Source organism: Ornithodoros turicata, chromosome 1 (assembly GCF_037126465.1).
Source record: "Ornithodoros turicata isolate Travis chromosome 1, ASM3712646v1, whole genome shotgun sequence".
In the NCBI taxonomy this organism is placed as follows: Eukaryota; Metazoa; Arthropoda; class Arachnida; order Ixodida; family Argasidae; genus Ornithodoros; species Ornithodoros turicata.
In genome coordinates, this window is record NC_088201.1 from 100,817,593 (window position 1) to 100,841,633 (window position 24,041).

General features: G+C 48.7%; 3 protein-coding genes across 3 annotated transcripts; 2 read left to right on the plus strand and 1 right to left on the minus strand.

Moving 5' to 3' along the window:
• Positions 1-234: 234 nt before the first annotated feature.
• Positions 235-1,380, plus strand: LOC135380258 (uncharacterized). The gene has a single exon (XM_064612499.1). It carries the CDS (start codon positions 235-237, stop codon positions 1,378-1,380), a length of 1,146 nt encoding a protein of 381 aa, XP_064468569.1.
• A 692-nt stretch (positions 1,381-2,072) lies between these two features.
• On the plus strand, positions 2,073-5,827 carry LOC135380274 (uncharacterized). Its single transcript, XM_064612500.1, has 2 exons — positions 2,073-5,023; positions 5,146-5,827. Exons 1-2 carry the CDS (start codon positions 2,073-2,075, stop codon positions 5,825-5,827), a joined length of 3,633 nt encoding a protein of 1,210 aa, XP_064468570.1.
• Positions 5,828-8,363: 2,536 nt separating this feature from the next.
• On the minus strand, positions 8,364-13,709 carry LOC135380290 (uncharacterized). Its single transcript, XM_064612501.1, has 4 exons — positions 13,579-13,709; positions 13,436-13,524; positions 12,027-12,246; positions 8,364-8,491 (listed from the first exon to the last, which is right to left on the minus strand). The coding sequence occupies exons 1-4, from the start codon at positions 13,700-13,702 to the stop codon at positions 8,364-8,366; spliced, it is 561 nt and encodes a 186-aa protein (XP_064468571.1). The 5' UTR covers positions 13,703-13,709.
• Positions 13,710-24,041: the final 10,332 nt, after the last annotated feature.

The window sequence follows — 24,041 nt, forward strand, 5'->3', positions numbered from 1 at the left end:
TGTCAGAGTCATTCTTGGTTGCCGATAGGGAACGTACCGGTTATTTAGACCACAACCCGGTGGGGAAGGCTACTTGCAGGAGCAAATCCCACATCTGGCGCCCAACGTAGGCCTACGTTCCTTTGTCGTCAATTGAGAGTGGTTCTGAGCGCTCTACATTTTGGGGGCCCTGTTAGGATTTTGGGGGAACACGGGTGTTAGGCGCCTCGTGGCATGGTAGTGCATACGCGATCCATGGAAAATCAGTCCGGGTCAGCAACAAACGGGGACACTATTAACCCCGGCGAGGCGGGAGCACGTGGCGGCAACGGCGATGCCGGAACCAACACGGGGGCAGGTGTGCATCCACCTCTCCCCACTCCACAAGCGGTTGATACCGCTAGCTTATTGCTGCAAGTGACAAATATTGTCGCTTCATTGACCCAGCAGTTGAATGCGGCGCAGACTAGCCCGCATTCTACTTTTCCCCCACGGCTCCACCCGAGTACGACAATTCCGACGTACTCGGGATACTCTGATAGAAAGTCGGTAGCTGACTTCCTATTGGAGATGGAGACCTATCAGGTTGCATCTAGAGCGTCCGACGAGGTAGTGCTAGGGCAGGTCTTGCCAGTAGCTCTAGTGGGGGACGCCGCTCGATGGCGAAGGCTGCAGAAGCCTTTCACCTCGATGGCGGACTTCCGGCATCGTTTTAGGGAGGAATTTTTGCCACCCGACTACGCAATGCGTGTGCGCGAAGAGTTAGCTTTTCGCACACAGCACGCCGACGAGAGTCTCATTGAATTTGTGCGCGCAATTCAGGAGCTCTACGATAGGGCCGACCCGACGGCCACAGATCAGGATAAGGTTTCGCGTGTTATACGGCAGAGCCATCCTAGCTTCCGTCCGTATCTACGGGGGCGAAATTTCGAGAATCTTGATGCGCTTGCACGAGAGGCTCGTGTGATTCAGGCCGATTTATTGTCTGAATTGCGGTACCAACCTCCACCGCGCCCGGAACTATCAGTTGAGCCGGGTTGCGCTTGGGCGGGTGTGAAGGACTCCGTTCCACGGGGAAGGGAAGCGACGTCCTTGGTTGCGGACGCGGGAAGCCGGTCGGACGTCATCGTCCCGCCGCGCTCCCTGGATCCTTTCTCCTTTGAACAGAGGCGCCGTGCGGGGTTTGGCGAAAACTCACGCGGCGATCCGAGGAGTGGAACATCCACTGCTCGGAGGGTTCAGGATAGGCAGAACCAGGTAGAGAGGGACCCCAGTAGCAGAATGCCACAGGCGGACCGCGGGCGGGCGCAGCCCAGGTGCTATGGCTGTAATCAACCAGGGCATTACAAGCGTGACTGTCCTGTACGTCGGGGAAATTTCCGCTCGGCGCAGGGAAACTAGTAACGCCGGCGGCGGCAGTTGGGGTTAGCCCTAATCCGTCGTCGGCAGTCAGAGAGAGCTCGGGGCGTGTGTTTCATACCTCGCCGCAGTCTTTTGCCGAGGATGGATCAGTTTTCGCCCCAATAGCTTGTAGAGTTCAGGAGTCTGCTCCTGTGTTCGGTCCGTACATAGGCGTAACAATAGCTGGGAAAGAGTACATTGGCCTGGTGGATACCGGGGCCACGCTCTCGTTAATCGGAGACGCCGTGTACGCGCACTGTCGTGAACGAAATGTCCGCGTCAGGAAGGTTGATATCCCATTGCGGTTAGCATCGGGAATGTCCAGTGCTACAGGCGCAGTGAGACTTACAATGCGCTTTCGCGGGGGACGGTGCAGACAACGGTTCATTTACCTGTCAGGGCAGTCAATCCCAGTTATTTTGGGACGAGATTTCATTGTTCGAGAGGGATTGATTCTCGATTTAAAGGCAAACGGATATCGGTGTGGGGGACCGCTAAGCCCACTGATTCCTTTCGCCTCTCCTTCACCGACTGGCCGTTTAACCAGTCGTGTGGATACCCACTCGTCAGAAACTAAGCTTGTGCAAACTGTGGGGGGAATCCCACAGGATATCGAGCGGGTGGTAGCGTCTTTCGGGGGCAGAGGAGTTGAGCGCGCCAGGCTTTTGGACGCTTTACTACCCTTTTCCGAAATGTTTACGGAGCACCCAGGAACAACCGATGTTCTAGAACATGGGATTGATACTGGTACTGCGAGGCCCTGGCGGTGTAACCCCAGGCCCCTCAGCACGCGTAAGAGGGATCTCCTTGACGCGGCGCTGGATGAGATGATTGCGACAGGCGCGGTTAGGCGGTCGCAGAGCCCCTGGGCTTTCCCGGTGGTGCTGGCACCTAAAAAAGATGGGACGGCAAGGCTGTGTGTGGATTTTCGCCAGTTAAACGCCGTGACGGTCAGAGATGCTTATCCTTTTCCGTCCATCGAGTCGATCATGTACGCGTTGGGGAATGCCAGCGTGTTCACGATTTTGGACTGTAGCAGGGGCTTTCTGCAGATTCCTGTAGGGGAGGAGGATATCCAAAAGACGGCATTCACGTGTCACAGATGCTTGTTTAAATTTACGAGACTCCTTTTTGGATTGTCCAACTCGGCCGCTAGTTTCCAGAGGCTAATGGACGTCGTGCTAGATGACGCGAAGTTCAATTATGCCATGGCTTACATGGACGACGTAGTGGTATTTTCTAAGTCGTTCGATGAGCATCTCGTTCACTTGGGCAATGTGCTAAGTCGGATGAGGGACGCGGGGTTGACCATTAATCCCGGCAAAGTTCAGCTTGCATCCCCCAAGGTGGATCTCCTTGGTTTTGTAGTTGATCTTGGTACGCTAAGTCCGAATAAGGATAAATTGAGGGCCATACTCGAGTATCCTCGTCCGCATGACGTCAAGAGCCTTCAGAGGTTCCTAGGAATGGTTGGCTTCTATCGCCAGTTCATCCCGCATTGCGCGTCCTTAGCAAAACCACTGTACGAGCTACTGCGGAAGAATTCCCAGTGGGCTTGGGGGCCTAGGCAGGAGGAGGCGTTTCGCTCCTTATCACAAGCTATAGCGTATACAGCTAAATTGTGGTTGCCAGATCTTAACAAGCCGTTCGTTATGCAAACTGATGCAAGCGATTACGGGCTTGGTGCACTGTTGCTACAGGAACACGACGGTGGTCTATGCCCGGTCGGGTTCGCTAGTCGCACACTGTCGCCGGCGGAGATGAACTATTCCGTTACGGAGAAGGAGTGCTTGGCGGTAATGTTTGGCTTGAAAAAGTTCGACATGTATTTGGATGGGACAACTTTTACCATTCAGACCGACCACCAAGCACTCTCTTGGCTGCAGCGGTTGAAGAAACCGTCAGGCAGATTAGCACGCTGGGCGTTAGCACTTCAGGGCTATTCCTACCATGTAGAATACCTGAAAGGAAACGCGAACAAAGTGGCAGACGCTTTGTCCCGTGCGCCACTGGGTTACAGCTGTGAATTACAGCAGGAATCTCAGTGTCAGGGCAGGTCATCGACCGGTTGTGTGGGTGACTTGGACCTGGTTAGAGCCACTAGACGCGGGAGGTCCTCTCTCCCAGCGGAAGAGAGAGGAGGGGAGATTGGGTGCGCGTGCGATTACGCTAGTCTCCCGGAAGGCGTGGAACGGCAGACCGAGGAGGGGGATCTCGTGGCCGCGATTGGTTTGAATCGGGCAGGTAACTCCTTGTCTTGTGGCACGATCGTAAGCAGGGAAGAGCTCTTAGAGGCACAGAAGTCGGACGGTTTATGTCAGCGGGTGTCGGAAAAGCTGGCGGATAATAGCGCAGCTGACACCGGTAACGCTGGCAGGGATGACGACGGGTGCCTCGACTCATATCTCTTGAGTGAGGACGGGCTTTTGCTGCGATATGTGCCCGGGTTAGACGAGGAGGACGAGAGTGTTTCCCCCTTCAAGGTCGTAGTTCCCAGGAAATTGCGAAGGGTGTTTATGCGTTATTTCCATGACTCAGCCCTTGCGGGTCACGGCGGTGGCAGCAAGACATTTCATAAGTTATGCCGCGTCGCGACCTGGCCGGGGATGAGGCACGATGTTATGCGCTTTACCCGGAGCTGCCCCGTGTGCCAGAAAGCAAAACCAAGGGGTGGTAAACCCCCAGGGTTCATGCAGCCAGTAGTCAGCAGCTACCCCTGGCACATAGTAGCGTGTGACGTAATGGGTCCATTTCCCAGAAGTCCACGGGGGAATCAGTACCTGTTGGTGGTTACTGACCACTTTTCTAAGTGGGTGGAGTTATTCCCGCTTAGGAAGCTGGTGTCGGAGCGAATATGCGACCGGCTGATGGAGACCTTTTCCCGGTTCGGTTTTCCGGCACAGTTGATCACTGACAACGCCAGTTATTTCACTGGCCGAGTCTTTGTCGACTCTTGCGCTGCACTGGGTATTCAGCACAAGAGAACGACGACGTATCATCCCCAGGCGAACATTACTGAAAGAGTGAATCGCAACCTTAAGCATATGTTGGTAGCTCTAACCGACAGGCACAAGGATTGGGATGTACGTCTTACTGAGTTGGGATTTGCAACCAGGACGACAGTAAACAGGTCAACGGGGTTTTCCCCGGCATACCTTAACTTTGGGAAGGAGGTTGCTTTCCCATTGGAGAACGGACTGAGACAGTGCACGGAGCCGATTGCTCGGAATCTGTCGAGGTACGCGAGCGAGTTGCGTAGTCGGCTCTCGGGTGCGGTGAATTCCGCAAGAGAGAGCTTGGACGCCGCCCGCTCGGAACAAGCGCGTCAGTACGGTAAGGGGCACCGTCCTCTGTCATATGAAGTAGGGGATTTGGTCTTGAAGCGCACACACCCGCTGAGCAACGCTGCTATAGGTTTCGCAGCGTCACTGGCGCAGTGCTGGGAGGGACCTTTTCGGGTGATTTCCCGATTATCTCGCTTGTCGTACCGACTCCGTCGTGTGAACACGGCGGAGGAAACTGGACCCGTTCACGTTGGCGACTTAAAACGCTATCATGAACGCGACCACGCGGCGGACGAGGGGGACGAGTCTATCCGCCCACCTAATCAGCTGCAGGGTGACCAGGGCGGCTTTAGCCCAAGGCAACGTGGTAGGGCGGCATGCCCTACCCGCGGCGGAACACGGGCTATAGGTCAGCGTTCTCGCGTGTACAATTTGCGCGCTCGATAACATTTCCGTGTCTCCGCACGTTCTGTCTTTTCAGGACCCCCAACCCCAGGCATGCCACTCCGAACGCGGTCAACAGGGACCGTTCGATGACGAGGAGCACCCGTCTCCCGAGAAGAGGCTCGAGGTCTGCGCCCTCGGCCGGACCCACCCCGCGGGCGACTCCTAGTCACCACTCCGTGGCCACCTGGACCGTGCAGGTCGGGGAGGAGCCAGTGTGCTTCGTCTCGTCGCGACGGTGGCGCGACCAGCCGCGACCGCTGCGCGGAGCCGACCCTGGCTCAGTGGCAGCCACCTTCCGGGGCCATCTCCTGTCCGACCGGCACCCCTCGGAGCCCCCGGCCGTCTACACGGAGGAGGAGACGGCTCGTCTCTGCAGGACCTGCGGTGGGTTGGTAATCCACCGCACAACCCACGAGCTGGGTGACCGTCACCGGACCGCAGTGGCCGCCCGAACACCGGCAGTCCCGGACGCTCCACCTGCGCCCTCCGCCGAGGACGCTGTCGCCGCCGCCCTGCGGATCCTTCGGGAGTTTCGGCCGGAGCTTCTGCTGGAGGCCGGGTCACCGCCGCGCGGCACAGCCGCCGCCGGGGACCTTCCCACCGCTGGCGTCACCCTCAACCCGGTGCCCCCCAGCGACCAGGCCCCGCAGTCGACCGCTGCGTTCGACCAGGAACTCATGGACTTTCTGGGTTCGAACCCCCCGTCGGGGCCTTAGGTGGGGGGGAGTGTGGTGACCCAGTTTGGGGGACACATGGGGAGCCGTCCCGTGACCTCATCTCCCCCAGGCGATCCCTCGACACAGGAACTTTCCACTGGCCAGTTTGGCCGCGTGGGCCGATTTGGCGCATGGAAGTAGGTCAGTGGAAGGTGTCGCGGGAGGGGACCCTGGGGAGGAAGGGGTCACTCGTACCTGGGACTTGGAAGTGAGCAGACGTTGCAGGAATAAAGTCAGCAATGTAAGTTATTCCAAACCTGTGTCAGAGTCATTCTTGGTTGGCGATCCGAATTCAATCCGGATTTTGTAGAGATTTCGTCCAGATGCGATGTGAAAGGCAGTCTTAGTTCAACGTCACACGTAAAAATCCCGGTATATTTTATTATAGTGTCGGTTGTTTACAAAAGCGCAGGTACGCGCAACATTAACTGCTAACTTTTTTAGCTTTTTAACTTGAGTTGTTGAACTTTTCAGATTTAACTCCCCCCCCTTTCACGTTTTCTTCTGCTTCTGCCCATTCAGGGAGATGCTTTGTTCTGCTTCCCCGAGGCATTGTATCTGAAGTACGACAGCTAATCCATGCGTGTAGCGTCCGCACCATTCACCTACGCCAGTGGCGTGTATGCCAAATGAAGTCTGGCCATTAATGGGACCTGCCTATACCTGGAGCCCCACCTACTTTTTGAGCTCTCTGGTCAATCACAAGCCAAAATACAGTTCGCTATTAATCCCAGGCTATCCAAGCTATATATTACCTGTATTCACTGGGTGCCGACATTTTCGGGAAACTGGATTGGATTCGATTGAATAGGATATTCCCTGACGACCTAGCACCATAATGGATTTTGCGTCTACTTTTAACGGCGCCATCTGGATGGGGAGGGGCATGTCGGGAAGACACAGAAGGGCAGAAGTAGCAGAAGCAGAAATCATTGGCCGGCAGAACCGCTACTTGGAACAGACTGCCGGTATTATACGTATTTTAACTATGAAATATAACAAGTTTGAAAAAGAACGTGCAAAGGTGTGTACATGAATAAAAGTATGTCATAAAATGCAAATTTTTGGCCATTCGTTGCGTTTTTCTTGCTATTTGTCGGTGATCGCTGTCGTTACTAGGCCTAACAAGGACGACGAAACATATTATTTTCAGGTAAACATGACACTGGAGCGTAATTTAAAGGTGATTTTCAAAATAATTGCAACAGAATGTACACTTACGAAATGAAATTTACGTAATTTGTGGAAAAAAAATGTTAGGAAATCCTCGCTTCGCCGTTCCAAGCTACGCCGCCATTTTCGGGAAAATGTTGGTGTCATGGCGGCTCGCATAGAAAACAGCAGCCAATGAAAAATGCTCAATTTGTTTGACAGGTCGAACCTCTTTTTTAGGCTCCTCCTAATGGCCAGACTTCCTTTGGCATACACGGCACTGACCTACGCGTGCATGAGACTCTCCCTTTCGGAAAACAATGGAAACTCGTTCCATGTTACTGCGACAGGCAGTTTCATAAACCCAAACTATAAGAGGTCACCCAAAATCAAGATGAACAGCAAAACATATTTGTGTTTACTCTGTGTCACAATTCTTGGCTTGTCTATATTCTCCAAAAATATTCGGGTTTTATCCCAAAAAAAGCCCACTGGAGAGGATCTTTTTAAAAGTATCCGGATTTTTTCAACCCTGCTGGCAGAGTAGCAACGGCTGCCCATGAGTCCCCGTCAGCCGTGCCCATTGTGCTGTCGAGAGGTGATAGAAGGACCCTACTAACTGCGTTGTTTCAATCCTTGGCTCTGCAGCAATGGTGCAGGGACATCACGGATGAATCTCTCATGTATTCGGTAGACCCAAATTTGTCGTTTTCTTTCCCTTCCCGTTTATTACGCCATTTTACCTCCCACCTGCGTAGGCTCCACCTGGATGTGGCTTTCACCCCACAATTCAAGTGTATGATCAGATGCTGTGACACAAGCCTCTGTTCACCTGCGGTGTCATGGCGAACGCCCAGTACACTCTCATCGAATGTGCACTCTACTGCCCGCAAAGGCGGATGCTGTGTGATTAGCTTGCCCGTATCAGTGGCCCCTATGAAGATCCTGTGCTCCATGGTCGGGTTCTTCACCTGTTCATGGACTTCCTGTCGTCCACTGGATTGCTCCAGACGCTTTAATTATTTTCATCCTTCCTTCATCTTCATCATCTTCATATAATGTTCCACGTGCAATGGTGTAGGGTACTGCACCACTGCGGTGAAACACCCCATCTCATTGTCATCATCTATTGTTATTGTTGTTGCCTGTGCACTATATACTAGTGGCGGCGCCAACGAAACACCTTGCCCACGATCGGGGACCAGCCCTACCACGACAAGGACAGAAACTGTCGAAAGGTGGAAAGTTCTCACCGGGCTCTCTTGTAATGCGGCGGTGAGTCGTGTGATGATCTTCGGTGTTCGTTCGTCTGAAGTACCTGGGCTACTCTTGGGTGATGCGTGGACGAAGCAGTGCTGTGACACCAACATACCTTAGCCGATCTTCAATACGGAGGTGGCACTCGGCAGACTCTTGGCGGCGTCGACAGGAGCTGGTGTTGATGCGATGACAGGTGGTAGACAAGGGCCTCAAGTGCCCGAGTTTGCAGTGTGATCCAGGCTCTGGCTCTCACTTGAAGACATAGAGCCACCCGCAGAAGATTTACGATGTACAACGGCTTCGGCGGCAACTTATGTTCCGGCCGGCGCTACGTCGGCTTTCGGTGACGGCCCCGTCTGTACTTCCTTCCTGGGAGTCTTCGATCTCCCTCCTCTATTGTTTCTCTCCTCACCTTATAACTTTTTCTCGTCCACTGGACGTATCTCGCACAAGGGTCCAATGGCGCAGTGAGGGCCAAGCACCAACGCTGACTCAGTATCGCGTCAGCAACCGCAACCAGCAAAGCCCACCGACCAACCACCCAATCAGGAAAAACGGTTGTTTAGACAAAACTTCAAAGGAGACTTTTAGTTCCCATTGCTCCCATTGATGATGGGGCCGCGGAAAAATGTGTAACCGAATTCGTAGATGCGCCTTGACTCGAACTTGACCTTCGGCTGTATTGAGCCGGCGCTAGCGAACTTCAAAAATCCTCCTCGACTTGAAGCTTCGAACTTGACTTGAGCAAAATCTCGAAAACTTCAAGTCAGGGCGGTACCAACATTGAGGCCGACTTGAAGCTGATTCCATGATTGCGGCTTCGAGAAACTACACCCCAAACAGCACAACACCTTGGTCCAATATTGGGCCGACATTTGCAATATTGGGCCAAGATGTTGTGCTGCTTGGGACGGAGCGGATAATCTCCGCGTTCGAGTTTAACACTCGCGCGTGTGATCTTGTGTTTGGAAAGGCATATTATTTGCCGTGTGTCTCACTGGCATCTCTCAGTGATCGCGGGAATCCAATGGAGGCATACGGCGACGCCTACTTTTTTGCCCGGTACCGCATCACCAAGCAGACCGTACGAGAGCTACTCGCGATGTTGCCTTTCATGCAAGCACCGACAACAGGGAATTGCCTACTACACTACTGCTGCCGCACAGAAGTGTGTGGGGTTCTCGCTGGAGAGTAAGGACAGGCTAGAACCGTCGTTGTCGGTGAACGAAAGAAGAAACGTTTTATTCCTGCGTGAGGCAAGAGAGCGTGGCGTGGGAGGAATGTAGTGTCGTTGTTGTCGTCGCACTACAAGTGTATCGTAGCCGTCAATCAATGTACAGGTGAGCTTTCCCTTTACTTTTATATTGACTATGTGGCGCATGGATAATTTGTCAAAAGAAAATGGTTTCGTAGCTCGGAAGCGTGTTTACGCTTGAGGTTCATATGTGGCACGTAAAGAAATATGAAGGACAACAATAACAATAAATGATGATGATGAGATGGGGTGTTTCCCCGCGGTGGTGCGGTATTCTACCCCATTGCACGTGGAACATTATGTGAAGACGATGAAAGAACGAAGCGTTCGTTCGCGGATGAGCCTCGTATGCCAAAATTTTCATGGCTTGCAGTGCACATTTTGAATCAGTGAACACTGCCCATTCTCGTGGGGTAAAGTCAACGATGTGCTGCAGAAAGAAAAGGATGACATAGAGTCCCGCAGCTGTTGATGAGGTTGATGCGAAAGGCATTGTCCTTGCACTACGCCTTCGGATGGTATGAGGAATGTTGAGGCTAACTTGTCATTTCTGGATACGCCATCTGTATATGCTGCTGCAGACGTAGAAAACTTCTCGTCTACCAAAATAGGCTCGAAGGACTTGAGAGGGAACCTGATCTCTTCGTTCCAGAAAGGTGGGTGGTACTGGCCGAGACCAGGGGGCTTCCTGTGGTGTTACTTGTTTATCTACGAGGCCAGTTAGAATTTTGGCGTGTCCTCTGCGTTACTCGAAAGAAGTCACTTTCATGGCGGTATCGAATTTTCCTGAGGAGCGGGCCACCGGGAACAACAACAACTTTATTTTGAGATGGAGAGTGGGGAGGTTCATGGCCAGAGGCGATACTCTACTCCATTGCTGGTGGGGATGTGGGGAATAAAATAATGAGCCTCTTCACAATAACGATCGAAGTCCGATGGTGTCCAGAAATGTCAAAAAGAGCTTTGAGCGCAGATATGTTGCTGGGCTAGATTGGGCCAGGGACAAAGCAATTTCGATAGGGAGAAGGGGCGAGAGTCCAACTGACTAAGAGACTCGGAGAGTGCGGTTCGGGAAGGTAGGGAGTGGGGGCAATGAAGAAGAGTGTGCTCCAGATGGTGACCGGTGGTTGGGGTGCCCGGAATGCGCGCACGCAAACGGAGGAAGACGCCTTATGCATAAGTGCGCGCCATCTATGTGCGGATACGGAGACTACGTCTACGCGCCATGTTTGAGTATAGCTGCCGGTGGTTTCGGTTTTCGCCACATCGCCTATCGCCAGCAACGCGGCATCCCGGGAGGTTGACCGGCAACTTCTCATTACTGCTCGTGCCACTGTGCACCCAAAAGGGCAATATTGGCTCGAATACCAATAAGGTCCCTTACAAAAATTTGTATTGGTGCCCTATAGAATGCCAATGAACATTTGGCCATAGAGGTCAATAGAGCCGCGGTAAGGGCACTATAGGTCCCCTATGAGCTTTCTATGAAAAACCTATTGGGAATTGGCCACCGTGCCCATATTGACCCTGTATTGCAGAAAGTCTATGGCTGCCCTATTGTGACCATATTGCTTAGGTGTATTGTGCTCTTATTGCACTCTTATTGCGAATTTATGAAACCCGATATCTGTGGTGGACCTGTACTGCTAAAACATGCACCGGCACTGTGAGATCCCGGCGCTTTCTGCAAACGTACCTTAAGTGTGTCTATGATGCGCATTGCACATGCATAATATTGGACGAAGATGCCATACTTGGACACTCAGAACGTTTTATTTGCACTCCCTCACCAACAAGCTTGATAGACTATTTTTTAACTTGTAGTCGTCCTTCAACTGAAACGTTGACATGGTGTACGCTGAAAAGAAATATATGGAAGCGTGCATTAGTATTACCATCACAGGGCAAAGTTCAGGGTCAACGATAGAACCAGTGCAAGAATCTTATAATAAAAGTCCTAACAGGAAAACTGTGCTGAAAAAGTGCGTAGTCAACTGTTGTTGACTTTGGACAACAATTTTTAGTCAACCATTTTCCAGTCCAACCAAGACAGGCAGGAGTGGTTGCTTCCTACCACGTGACCGGCTGGAAGGTCCTGATCAGACTATTTGGTAGGAATGGGGAAAGTGGTCCATTGGAGGAAACTTCAATTTCTTGCATTTAGCTGTTCAAATTGCTAAATGAAATATTTTGTTAGCAGAAAAAGGCCCTCAAGTTTGTCCGAATCGAATAAAGTACGCTCTGTAATATACCCAGACGAATGAAATGCATTGACAGAAATGAACCAAAACGGAACTCTCCCTAGGCAAAAAAGACAGGCAGTGAACAAGTGACGAAAGGAGCATGATAACGCCACAGCTACACCTTGGTCCTCAATTCTGACAGCGACTATATTTGGCATGGCTTTAACTCAGCACAACACAGGCAAAACATGAATATACAGTGCTTGTCTTGGCAAGCTTGTGTCTAGCAGATAAGATGGCAGAAACTAAGGCAAGCAAATGGACAAGATCCACCATGAAATGCGCTTACCAATCAATGCGTTTACCCTCTTCCTGTCAAGCCCCTCCTTTGCTTCCTTGTTCTTGTGGGCATTCGATGCCACGCCGAAGAGGGACTTCCCGCGCAACTCTTCAGGAGAGAAGAGAACCCTCAAGAGGGCCCTGGCGAACTTTGTAGCATTCCCTTCGCACCGGCTTTTCAAATACGTCAGGTGGTGGCTTCCTACCAGGACGCCCCCACCTATATCCACCTGGAATGGGAAAGTGCATTTGTAGTGCGTGTAGGAACATTGTAGACAGGGTTATTTGATGGTATAGGCTTGCTCTCGTGAGGACCGATATTACAGCTAAGCGTGCCTTGATACTTGTGAACAGCATGCAGAGAATTTTATGCTGTTAACAGAATAGGCTTCCGACCATGGGACGTGATGCACCCCACAGCTATAGAATCCAGTCATGGACCAATAACTCCGACATTCCAATCTAGACAAACGTAATGGCACTATCAGAAGCACCATAGCACTAATGGGGTTTTACTGAAAATATTTCGAACTGTTTTCTCCAACAATTGCTCAACATTTCGCACTAATTTCAGTCCAAGCTGATTGTTTTTTTTTATTCTTCACACCGCGGACTCCAAATAATCCTAAATGTGGCTTCGGCCCGGTATGGAGGACAACAACCACCCACATTCACTGCTTGCAATGAATGCGCGCATCATGTGGAATGATGTGGCGATCCCAAGACCACAAAGCCCACAACACCCCTTGCTGATACTCGAACGCCAAGTGATACTGAACACATGCCGCGTCCCCGTGTTTTTCGCCCCCCACACACGGTCTGCTTTTTTTTGCGCAAGTTTTTTTCTGAGCCTGCAACACTAGCTACGCCAAATTCCTGTATTGTTTTTCTGAATACGGTCCGGAAACAAGGGACGACTAGGGTTGGTGGTAGTGATGTCAATGACAACCACAACAACTCGGCGGACGGCCAGTCTTTGGTTGTGAAAACTTCGTAGTGTGGGACGACAATCCCGCCCAAAGTAGCACTTGACATTTACGTTACTGTGTTGATTGGTTTCCACTATTCTGTGCTGAATTGATTGATGTGACCGACAGCCAAGCCGTAGACGTCGCAAATATCGGAGACTGCACAACTACTGGAATGATTCGCGGTGCCATAAGTATGCTTAGCAGTGTGTACCCCAGCGGCACAACACTACCAGAGATACGCAAGAACACTTGTTTTTGTTTATGGTCTGCTAAACAAATTGGAATCGATAGTTCCTTTAAGCTACTTTCAGTAGTCTGGACAAATGTTCTGGAAGCAGGTCTTGACCTTTGACTAATAATTCAGGCTGCTCACTAATTCAGACAACTTTTGTGACCCCTATAAGTCCGAATTATCGTTCACCAGCCGTATAACTGAAGAGAGAGTTACCTGAGGCTCAGCAACTACAGTGGCTGACTGCCCTTTGCCCATGTCCGACTCCACCAGCCGCTTCAGCCGCTTGACCATCTTCGATGAATCTGAAGAAGAGAACAGTTCCGGATAAAACATAGGCCACAAGTCAGGCATTATACCTCTTGTCCTTGACGTTCCAAGGTGGCAGGTTTGTACTTTGCCAAAGATGCCAGCAGTTGCTGCCATCCACAGACAATGCGACAGACATGTGCCATCCACAGGGGACGCTGAACAGTGTGCCATGTGTTGAGATTTCAGTACAGTCTAGAAAACACTCAGGTAGGCAAAATTAGTCCACAGAGTAACCAGTCAAGTCACGGAAAAATGAGGCGATCATCGTGGTACGTGAGTTAGAAACAGGTTCTACTCGTCGTGTAGAACCTGTTTCTAATTCAAGTACCACTAACAGTGCCTCAGTTTTCCATTTATCCATCTATTCGTACAATGGGCTGCTGAGATTTTTGTCGGACTCGTGGTATATGAACTTGAGTGAGATCTGTGTGACATTGTGCATATTATATTGTGCTTGTTGGACAGTAGCTGAAGTAAGGATATGCAACCCTTTCCCACTTCAAAAACGCAGAAATATAAGACTGTGTGGACATACCAAGGGCCTCCTCAGCTTTCCGTAGCTTGTCTTGGAGCTCTTGGTTCTCCCGTCTGAGAGCATCAATTTCCTGGAGGTGGCTGCAGCACGGGTCCTGCATTAAAATTGTAATCAATCACAAAAGGCGACAAGTGGCAAAGAAAATAGTTTTCATGAGACGCTGCATACCTCATCCGCCGTGTCTTCGGTGTCCGACATGGACGAAGCAGTGGCTTGGGAGAGGCATTCATTTACAATTTTTGTTCGCTTCCTTTCCATGGCAGACTCTGTGCCTGAAGTAAAGGCAGTGTGCTCTATTTAGTATAGATTCTCAGTTCACGAAGGCAGACCAAGTCATGAGGATTAAAGTCGTTTGCCCTAAGCATGGTCGGCGGTCCTGACGTGCCAGCGCACATTTATGCTACTCGCAGACAAGCACGGATCAAACAACCAGGGACGGCAAAGCATGTATGCTAAGTAGAAAAGGCTGAGCCGCTTTCACGAGAGCGACGCAATGACATGAAAGGCGATAAACCTAGCTCGTTTAACACTACATCTTACACGTGGTGCCAGAGGACAAAGTTGATGACTGGAAGAGCTCCGCGAGGCGCTCTATAATTTGGCAAAGGTAGGCAGCAGTGCTAGCATTCATAACATGCCCTTCGTGCAACCGGGGGCCAGCCAATCGCGACCGTTACCCGCAATTGACCTGAAGGCATCACAGTAAACTAAGAACATAACTGATCATATTACTTACCAACTGCCAAGATATATGCCCGTGCCGGTTTTGTGCACTCCTTCCATCTCACAAGCACTTTTCCTTGGATGGCTTCCACGTGTTCGGGGTGCACGGACAGTTTTCTGCCGAGTTCGACGTCCACGAGAACACGAATCGGATAAACGTCCCATGCGTTTTGCTTGGGCCACTTCACCAAAATGTGTGACATCGTAGAAATGACGGAATCGCAGCGATGGAACCGGTGACAGATGATCGATGGCGGCGATAGTAAGCAAGCGTCGCAAACAAGGAGGAGGCCGGCTTCAGTTGGATTGGCTTAAGTATGCTTGCGAACCAATGTTTGCTACATGGAGACGAATATTGATGCATCGTATTTTATCATGTTTCGTTATTGTTAGCACATATAATTAACTGGCTAATTATAGCTGGTTTATTGACCATAAATAAGTTAGTTAATGCTAGTTAAGTTACTATTGATAATATAACATGCCATCATTCATGCAGAAACCCGAGACTGGGAAGGATAAAATTAATGGATTATAGTGGCCAGTACGCTTGCACTTTTTTATAAGTGATGGCATCACTTATCTTATGTATTCATATTTCTGGTGTTTATATTTTATTATCTTCTATAACAAACGCACACAGTGATACAAAGGAACAAAGGGGAAGCCAATAGCATCATCATCAGGCTGGTGGTTGTTGGTCGTTGACAGGAGCGATTCGTTCGCCATGTCGTCCGGCCGTCTGTAGTTTACATTTTCGTAGGATTATGAGTAAAGTGTAATTATGAGGGTAAAACGTCTGTCCTGCAACTGGTGAGTGCTGTTTAGCGCTCCACAGGCTAGTATGGCGGCGAAGCAGCGCTACAATCAGAGCCTGTGGGATCCTGCTTGCCCGTGTCCCGTGCGGACAAAAAACCGAGAGAAGAGGGCAAAACTAGACGTCTCGTCGGCCCTCCAACCAGGAACAGCGGCGGCATCTCCAGCACAGCCAGATGGCTTAGGAGAAGCTTCAAGCAGCGATGATGTGAGAGACAGTCCAGCGCTGATGGACGCCAGCACTGAATACGACGAGAATATTCAAGAGTGTGCGCAACAGCTGGACACCAACGGCGACGTTGTGGGTCCTGGATTGCATGAACTACCTCATGTGTCTTACGTTGACATCGGCGAGGACTCAGACAGCGTGCACTCGGGCATTTCGCTGTCCGGGATACCAGGGTCCCTGTCTGACGACGGCGGTTCATCGTCAGAAGACTCTTTTCACGAGAGCCCTGCAGCGCAAGTACAAACGACAGACGAACTTGTAAGTTCCCAGTCGCTAACGGTTCGCATGTACAGAGTGCGGCACTCAAGTGCGCCACATTTCGACTACGTGGGAAAAATACAAGACGAGGCCTGATATTCCTCAAACTTTGCCAATCAATAGCATTTGGGCTGAATTTTTCCTAGTATTTTTTTCGTGCATGCGCGTTGTGTACAAGCGAAGGTAAACATTATCAAAATTTTCAGCCCATGTATTTCCAATGACCTATCTCGCCCGAAACAGGTCGTTCTCAGGCTTCATAGGAGAAGAAAACCCTGAACCTGGGGAGACATGAAAAGGACGACACAACACGAAGTTTGAATCTTCGTGTCATGTCGTCCTTTTCGTGTCTCCCCAGGTTGAGGGTTTTCTTCTCCTATGGATTCTCCTATGTAGGCTCGCTGCCATCTTCGCTATCTTGTATTCTCAGGCTTGTCCGCTCAAGTTCATATCGTCCCACACAGGAGGTTCAGCATCGGAAATCCTCGCATGACAAAAACTGGATGTAAGCATCGTGAGGCAACAGGTTTCGGTTTCTCGTATGCGGTGCCCATCAAATGCGGCGCGATATGAAGTTGTGCGGACAGGCCTGGGAATGACGAATTTTGGCTGATATAGGTCATTGAATATACATGGGCTTTAAATTGAATATACATGGGAAAATTTTGATAATTTCTGCCTTAACTTCTGCACGATGAACATGCACGAAAAAAATAACAATAAAACTCCAGTCCCAATGCTATAAATTGGCAAAGCTTGAGGATTGTCAGGCCCCGTCTAGGGTTGCCACCTTTTGTAGTGAAAAATCCTGGCTGTGGGAAAGGAGGAAATGCTCGTGGGAAAGGGATGTGGGATGAGGAGTGGAAGAGCATGCACAGAAAACGAGAGAGAGAGAGAGAGAGAGCTCAAGACAATACAAGGAAACGTGTACCTGTGTGTAATAATAATAATAATGAATAGCTAAGGAAACAACTGGTGACTGCGCGGAGTTGGGTCTGTGCTCCAGATTTATTCAAGCTGTAGTGGAATGTTGAAGGGAAAATCCCGTGAAAGCACCTATGAAAGGTCTTGAGCCACAAATACTGACAAAAGGCTTCCGGTATCACCTTCCTACCGGCAATTGACAGAGCGAGCAAATAACCGTCCGCGCCGGTATAATACCGGCCTGGTGGCATCCCTAGCCCCGTCTTGTATTTTTCCCACGCTGTCGAAATGTGACACACTTGAGTGCCTCGCCCTATAGATATTATCTTATGAGCACACGTAAGGTCATGCTAACTGTCAGATTTTCTGCTTTAGGATGAACCGCTATACCCAGGGGCAAAGTTGTCACGGAGAGAGAGCCTGCTTCTGATCATGGGCCACAGCCTGAGACACCACTCTTCGAAGGAGGCAACAGCAAGTCTTCTGAGGCTTGTGAATGCCCATATTCCAGACAGTGTCACCCTGCCACAGTCCAAGTACCTTTTCTTCAATCAGTTTGCACAACACACAAAGGAAAGTTCCTTCCACTTGTATTGCCCGACTTGCGAATCATACCTTTCTGTGTTGGACAGTGAAGAGAACACAGCCAATTCTTCTGTTTCCTGTACTCGCTGTGGGCACAGCCACAGTGTCGAAAAGCTAATGAAATGTGGGTCATTCTTCACGACATTAAGCATTGGTAGCCAAATAAGACATCTTCTGGAGCAGCATGGCTTGCCCAAAAGGAACATGGACTCTGGTTTTGACGTCACGGACATCACAGAATCTGTCGCCTACAAGAGACTCCCTATCACTGAGAACGATATCAGCATCACCTGGAACACCGATGGTGTGCCCGTGTTTGAATCTTCGAGTTTCAGCATATGGCCACTGCAGCTGATGGTGAATGAGCTCCCATTCAAGCTTCGCACACAGAACATAGTACTTTGTGGCTTATGGTTTGGTCCCCACAAACCTAGCGTGAATACGTTCCTAAAGCCATTTGTCGAGGAAATGAACGTGCTGTCGTCTGGTGGAGTAACGTGGGTGGACAGTGTCGGCCATGAAACAGTTACCCGTGTGTTCCCTGGGCCATGTTCTGTGGACACTGTTGCCAGGTGCCTTGTCATGAATATGACACAGTTCAATGGTAAGCATGGGTGTGGTTGGTGTGAGATATCAGGAGAACAAATGGAAGTGGGAAGAGGCACTGCCCGTGTGTACCCCTTGGAACGGCCCCTGCCAAAAGTCAGGACACAGAAATCCATGCAGGATAAGGCAACTAAAGCTGAGAGGAAGCAAAAACCTCTGTGTGGGATGAAAGGGACCAGTATTTTGTACTTAAATGGCGTATTTTGCATTTCCTTGTGGTTTCGTAGTGGACTACATGCATGCTGTGTGCTCAGGGTTTGTCAGATCCACAGCATGCATGTGGTTCACACACAAGAGCACAAAGCCGTTTCACTTGGGAAACTACGTGTCACAAATAGACAGTAGGCTTCAAGGCCTCAAGCCGACCTGGGAAATTTCACGTTTGCCTCGGTCAGTTGAGGCCTGGAAGTACTGGAAGGCTTCGGAGTGGCGGAGTTGGCTGCTGTATTATTCCCCAATTGTTCTTCGGGGAATACTTCCAAGCAAGTACCTAAAAAACTGGCTGAAGTTTGTGAACATAATGCATGTGTTGCTTGGAAATTCTGTCCCACTGGATATGATTGCTCTGCTAAAGAAGCAGATGGTATCGTTCCCAGAAGAGTATCAAGACCTCTACGGCAGAAAGCACATGACCTACAATGCCCACTTGTTGTTACATCTTGTCGACAGTGCACGGGAGTGGGGCCCACTTTGGTGCTACTCATCATTTCCATTTGAAAGCATGCATGGGACTCTTGTCAGGCTCCTGAATGGCACCAGGTACGTCCATCTCCAGGTCGTTGAAAAGTACTTCTTGCTGCGAGCCTTGCCCAGGCTTGCAAGCAGCACAGCTTCTGCTTGTGTTCTGTCGTTTATGAAGGATACACTTCATGGCTACACGCTCCGGAAACACATTACAAGGCACGACACGGCGGTACTGTTTGGGAAGGGGAAGTCGCTCTCTTCCGGTGCTACTTCATTTAAAAAGGTTAAGGTCGGTGGATTTACCTATTGCACAAAGGAGCTTGACAAGTGTAGGCGCTGTAATTCTTTTGTTTTCTCAAGAGGGAACTTTGGAAGGATTTCTAAAATCATACTTCCTAGCACAGGGAGCAGGGACACAGTGCAAATACATGCAGAAAAAATGAAAGTAAAGAGACAAGTGCTCACATGAGTGCCGGGTATAACTATTCTTTTTGTGGAAGTACAGGCTACAAATGAAATGTTCACAGTGAGTAGCAGGGACATTCAGAAGTGCATTACGTTGCAATGTGCAGAAGTTACATACTTGTGTGTGTTGCACAAGAACGGAACGGTAGAAGCTGTGTAGGGCTAGTACATGATAGTAAATTGCCTTCCGCATGTAGTCAGTTTTAACACCTTCGGTTTTACGTAAGACAGCGATAATCACCACGACAGAGAGAAATAGACAATATACATAAATCTGAGGAGGCAGTCCAACGCGGTGCACCTTGAGAGAGATTTCAGTCGCTGTCGCCCGTACGGAAGGGAAAGATAGCTGTGGTTGAATAGGTCAGGCAAGAGCTGGGTAAGACCCTGCAACCTTCAGACTCAGTCTGAAGGTTGCGGGATCGTACTCCGCTCCTGCCTGACCTTTTCAACCACTGCCATCTTTCTAGTCCGTTTCACTATAGGCATTGAGCTTTGTCTGTGTTTCTCCCACTATGTGTCTCCCAGCCACAGGAGAACTTTCCATCATATTTGCTCATACAGAGGGTAGGCAATCCACTCCCAAAGTGCACTCCATCGTGGTACCTCCTGGGATTTATGCATGTCGTTTATTGAATAGTTCTCTCCAATAACGATGAACGTGAACCTTTGTACCTGTGAGAAATAAACAAAAGAATTTCGAGTGCGTTCAGGTGAACTATAAAATGCAGGGAATGGCATGCAATTGTGGCACATTTTTACATCGTCTGAAGTATACAAGGCTGTAGTTGTGTTTGCTTCAAGAACTGACGAAAATTATGCTTGTTAGTGCCTACTGCTCTTCCACCGGTGGTGGATGGCACTGGTTCTTAGTGTCTGTCTGTCTCTGGCTGTACACTGCGTCACTCTACACCGTGATATGTAGCATGTTTCAACTATTTGTTTGAAATTGCTTTACTGCAGGTGAAACTGTAAAATATTGGCACATCAGTGGTGAACACTTAAGGCGAAGATGTTGAATTATGTTCTGTATTGTGCAGAGCTGTATGCACAAAGACAACTTGCACCAAGGGACTGAAAGTTTGCAGTAGGCGGTCAGGATTGAGCTTCATTAGTGTTGTCGGCCCACCCATGGCCAGCGGAGGAGTACATCTCAAACGACGGTCCTGACTTTAGTTTATTCTTGAGGTTAACACAATTATATGCCTGCCATTCTTCAGGCTTGTCATTCAATAGCTTTTTGTCTCAAGTTTTATTGCTATCTTTTTTGCCCATGGATGTCACGTAGGAGCAAAAATAGAAATTGCCAGAAATTTCAGCCTGTGTATTTTGAAATACCTGTCTGGCTTTTGTCGTGTCAGTTTTGTGTGCCGTGCCACCTGTGTGTTGCCACATGAACTGGAAGCATGCAGGCCTGAGAAAGGGAGGTTTTGGGCAAAATAGGCAGTTCAAAATATATGAGCTGGATGTTTTGGTAATTTTTATTTTTGCTTCTCCACGATGGTAGTTATTTATGGTATAGTTAAGATGGTAGTTATTTAAAAAGGAAAATAACCAAGCTACAGTAAATTACGTATTCAGAAATAGTAATTGAACTACACAACACTACCATTTTCTGGATAGTGACAGCAATTAGCTACAGTTAAGCCAGTTGCCATCAAGGCTTGCCTGAAGACACTGCATTTCCTAATGACACTGGAAAGTGACCGGCCTGCATGTTGCTTGTTAACGAAGCGTGAATGTGCGAAATATGCTGCAGTTTTGCCAAAGTGCAACAATTTTAGTTGGGATGCCTTCTGTGCTTTGTCCTATATTGTAAATATTTGTTGGTTATCTTGTACATTACATTTATGAAACTGCATGTGCGTGAAATGGTAGTAGTTAAGCAATCTTGTGCAGATGAAAAATTTTTAACTTTTTTAAATATCAGTTATGTATATGTGTGTGAACTTCCTTCATTTATGCTAGTTGACTGCATTGAATTATTTCCTGCAATATTGAAAATTTGAGACGCTTGTGTTTTGTGGAAAAGTGCCGCTCTAATTTTTCATGTTTTGACAGTGTTCTCACTACGCTAGTATTTGAAGAGGTTGCATTGCAATAAATGAAGTTTGGGCTATGCCTGGAAAAATGTGCTGACAAATACCCTGTTGGTCTCATCCTTTTGCATGCTTCGTGCAAAGTATGGTGATGGACTGATGAAATGGACAACTGCTCTTGCACTAATTTACTTTATTTTCATGTACAACTGTTCGCACGTTTAGCCATGTATCATGACCTGCACCATAGTTTTTCCGACCCACAATTACAGCCTTGAGTGAGATAATGTTTCACTGGTCTAACAGATAGTAACTAATTAGCTACAAAATTATGTCTCGGCACCGGTCTTAAACATAAGGAGTAGCCTGTGGTTGCGTTACTGGTAATGAATTACTTTTTCAGTACTTTTTACTCTAATTGATTCATTTTGCCAAAAAGTAATTTTGCAAGAAGTAATCTGATTACAATGTCAAGTAATACATCACAGACTAATTGATACGCTGAGAAAACGGATTGACAGCTCGTGGAAAAAAAATAAAACCATTTTACACGCACTGCCATGCTACCCTTTCACCTGGTCTATTCTGAGCGTGCAGAAAATAACTAATTAGCTACAAACTTATGTCTTGGCACCGGTCTTAAACATAGGGAGTAGCCTGTGATCGCATTACTGGTAATGAATTTCCTTTTTAGTAATGTTTACTGTAATCGATGAATTTTGCAAGGAAGTAATTTTGCAAGTGATCTCATTACATAATTCATTACAGAGTAATTGAAGCACTGAGAGAAAAGATTAACAGCCCATGGGAGAATGAAAAAAATACATTTTCCACCCACTGTCACGCTACCGATCTGTTCTGAGTGTGCCTTGACCATTGAGTACCTGGCCCTATTCTCAGTATTGCCCTATAATCTGACTTACTAAGTGTACCTTGGGACTGGCAGGGAACCAGTTTAGTTGCGTCATTTTGAAAGTTTTGGACCTTGAGGAATTGATGCTTTCGCTATGTGAAATATGCACCGGGACGCTGGGCGGTGCACTCATGTGCTGCTCTTATGACTCTTCTGCAGTGTTCAATAGCCACGGGCCAAAACCCCGTGGACGTGCCCTACTGAATTATCGCTGTGCAGCATCAGTTTTCGTATGTAGGTGTTCACTGTGGATATTCATGACATGAACAACAAGGTAATAGCCTCTTACTTAAATGCACCATGTGGCTCCATGTATTAAAAACTTGTTATCTTCAAAGCCAATGAGCTTGAATAAGCTTTGCCTCATGAGGTATGGTACGTGTAATATAAAAAATGTAGTTTTTTTCTGTGAATATTTTTTTCTGTATCGCTGCTTGGGATGTTTGATGTCAGGATTGCTGCACTTGCACACTTACACATTTACGCAAATGTATACTTCAGCATAGGTCGGGCAGCCATTACATGCGTGATTCTTGCAAGTCCATTCTTGGACTTGCTGCCGCCGGTAAAGCTATGGTTAGAGAGCACCGATATTGCTTTGCTTTTCAGAAACCTGAAGTAATGCAGTACCATTAATGTTAAGTAATGTTATTAGATTAGATTTGTATACTGAGGTAATACATGATGGTATTTTTTTTTCAAGAGTAAAAATAATGGTAAACAACTTTTCTGAAGTAACGTGTATGAGTCTGCTCAGTACATGGTCTGCCTGGCAGTTCCACACAAACCACAAAATTCTACATTAGGAGAAAGAAGCTCAATACGTCGCTTATTGAGTACATATTGACAACACACAATACACAGCACATAAATAAAAAGTTTATAAGATGCCAATAAGCATTCTATTTAGTAATGTCAATAGGAAGTGACTTGCAATAAGAACTCAATAGGGTCCATAGGGGGCTCATAGGACACCAATAGGAAGTCAATTTTCATTTTTGTAAGGGGTAAATCCTCAGTTCACTATTATTGCCTCTAAAATAATTAAAAAGGCACGTGACACGTTCACGGTCAGAACCAAACAACTACATGTGCGAGTATGAAAGTACATCTGATATTTTACTGAAGGTACACAAAATGTGTCTAGTCACAGGTGCTCAAATGCTTTTTTATTCCGTTACTGAACAGGACCAGCAGCTAAGCAGAGAGTCCTGTAGTAAGATCATCCATCGCCACTCCATGCTGCACAAACGCGCATATAGGGACCCGCTACGTAACTGCGTAACACACCGCATCAGAACACTCTGCTGTAAAGTTCGTGCAAGTAGTTGAGTATTCATATGTACAAAAGCGACAGAGTCCCCAAAATTCTGCAGTTCGACGTGAGATTCAGTCACGAAGTTGCAGCTACGCCGAGCGTGCTTATCCGATGCTGTTTGCTCGTTGTAGAAGATAATAACGAAGTTGTCCGAAAGAAACGTTCGTATAACGTTAGCTTCGTGAGCTCGGCTGTGCATTCTTCCTGCTCGCCTGCCATGCTAAAAAGGTTGAATCGCAAGTTTCCCGACTTCCCAGCTGGTCCCGTTATACGAAATCGCACATAGCGCGACCGCCCGAATACTCAAACGTGGCGCCGCCGCCAGCCGCCGCCACGAGATGGCAGCAGTTATGAATAAGGCGTAATGCCGAGCCGTTTTACATTCACGAAGAACTTCAATCGGGAGTGCGCCGGC

Coding starts and splice junctions, on each gene's coding strand:
- LOC135380290 (XM_064612501.1), bottom strand. CDS start 13,702: ATGGCACACTGTTCAGCGTCCCCTGTGGATGGCACATGTCTGTCGCAT. Junction 13,525..13,578: donor TGGAACGTCAAGGACAAGAG/GTATAATGCCTG, acceptor TCTCTTCTTCAG/ATTCATCGAAGATGGTCAAG. Junction 8,492..12,026: donor GAGGGTAAACGCATTGATTG/GTAAGCGCATTT, acceptor TATGTCTTCAAG/TGAGAGCCAGAGCCTGGATC.
- LOC135380274 (XM_064612500.1), top strand. CDS start 2,073: ATGTTTACGGAGCACCCAGGAACAACCGATGTTCTAGAACATGGGATT. Junction 5,024..5,145: donor CAGGGCGGCTTTAGCCCAAG/GCAACGTGGTAG, acceptor CTGTCTTTTCAG/GACCCCCAACCCCAGGCATG.
- LOC135380258 (XM_064612499.1), top strand. CDS start 235: ATGGAAAATCAGTCCGGGTCAGCAACAAACGGGGACACTATTAACCCC.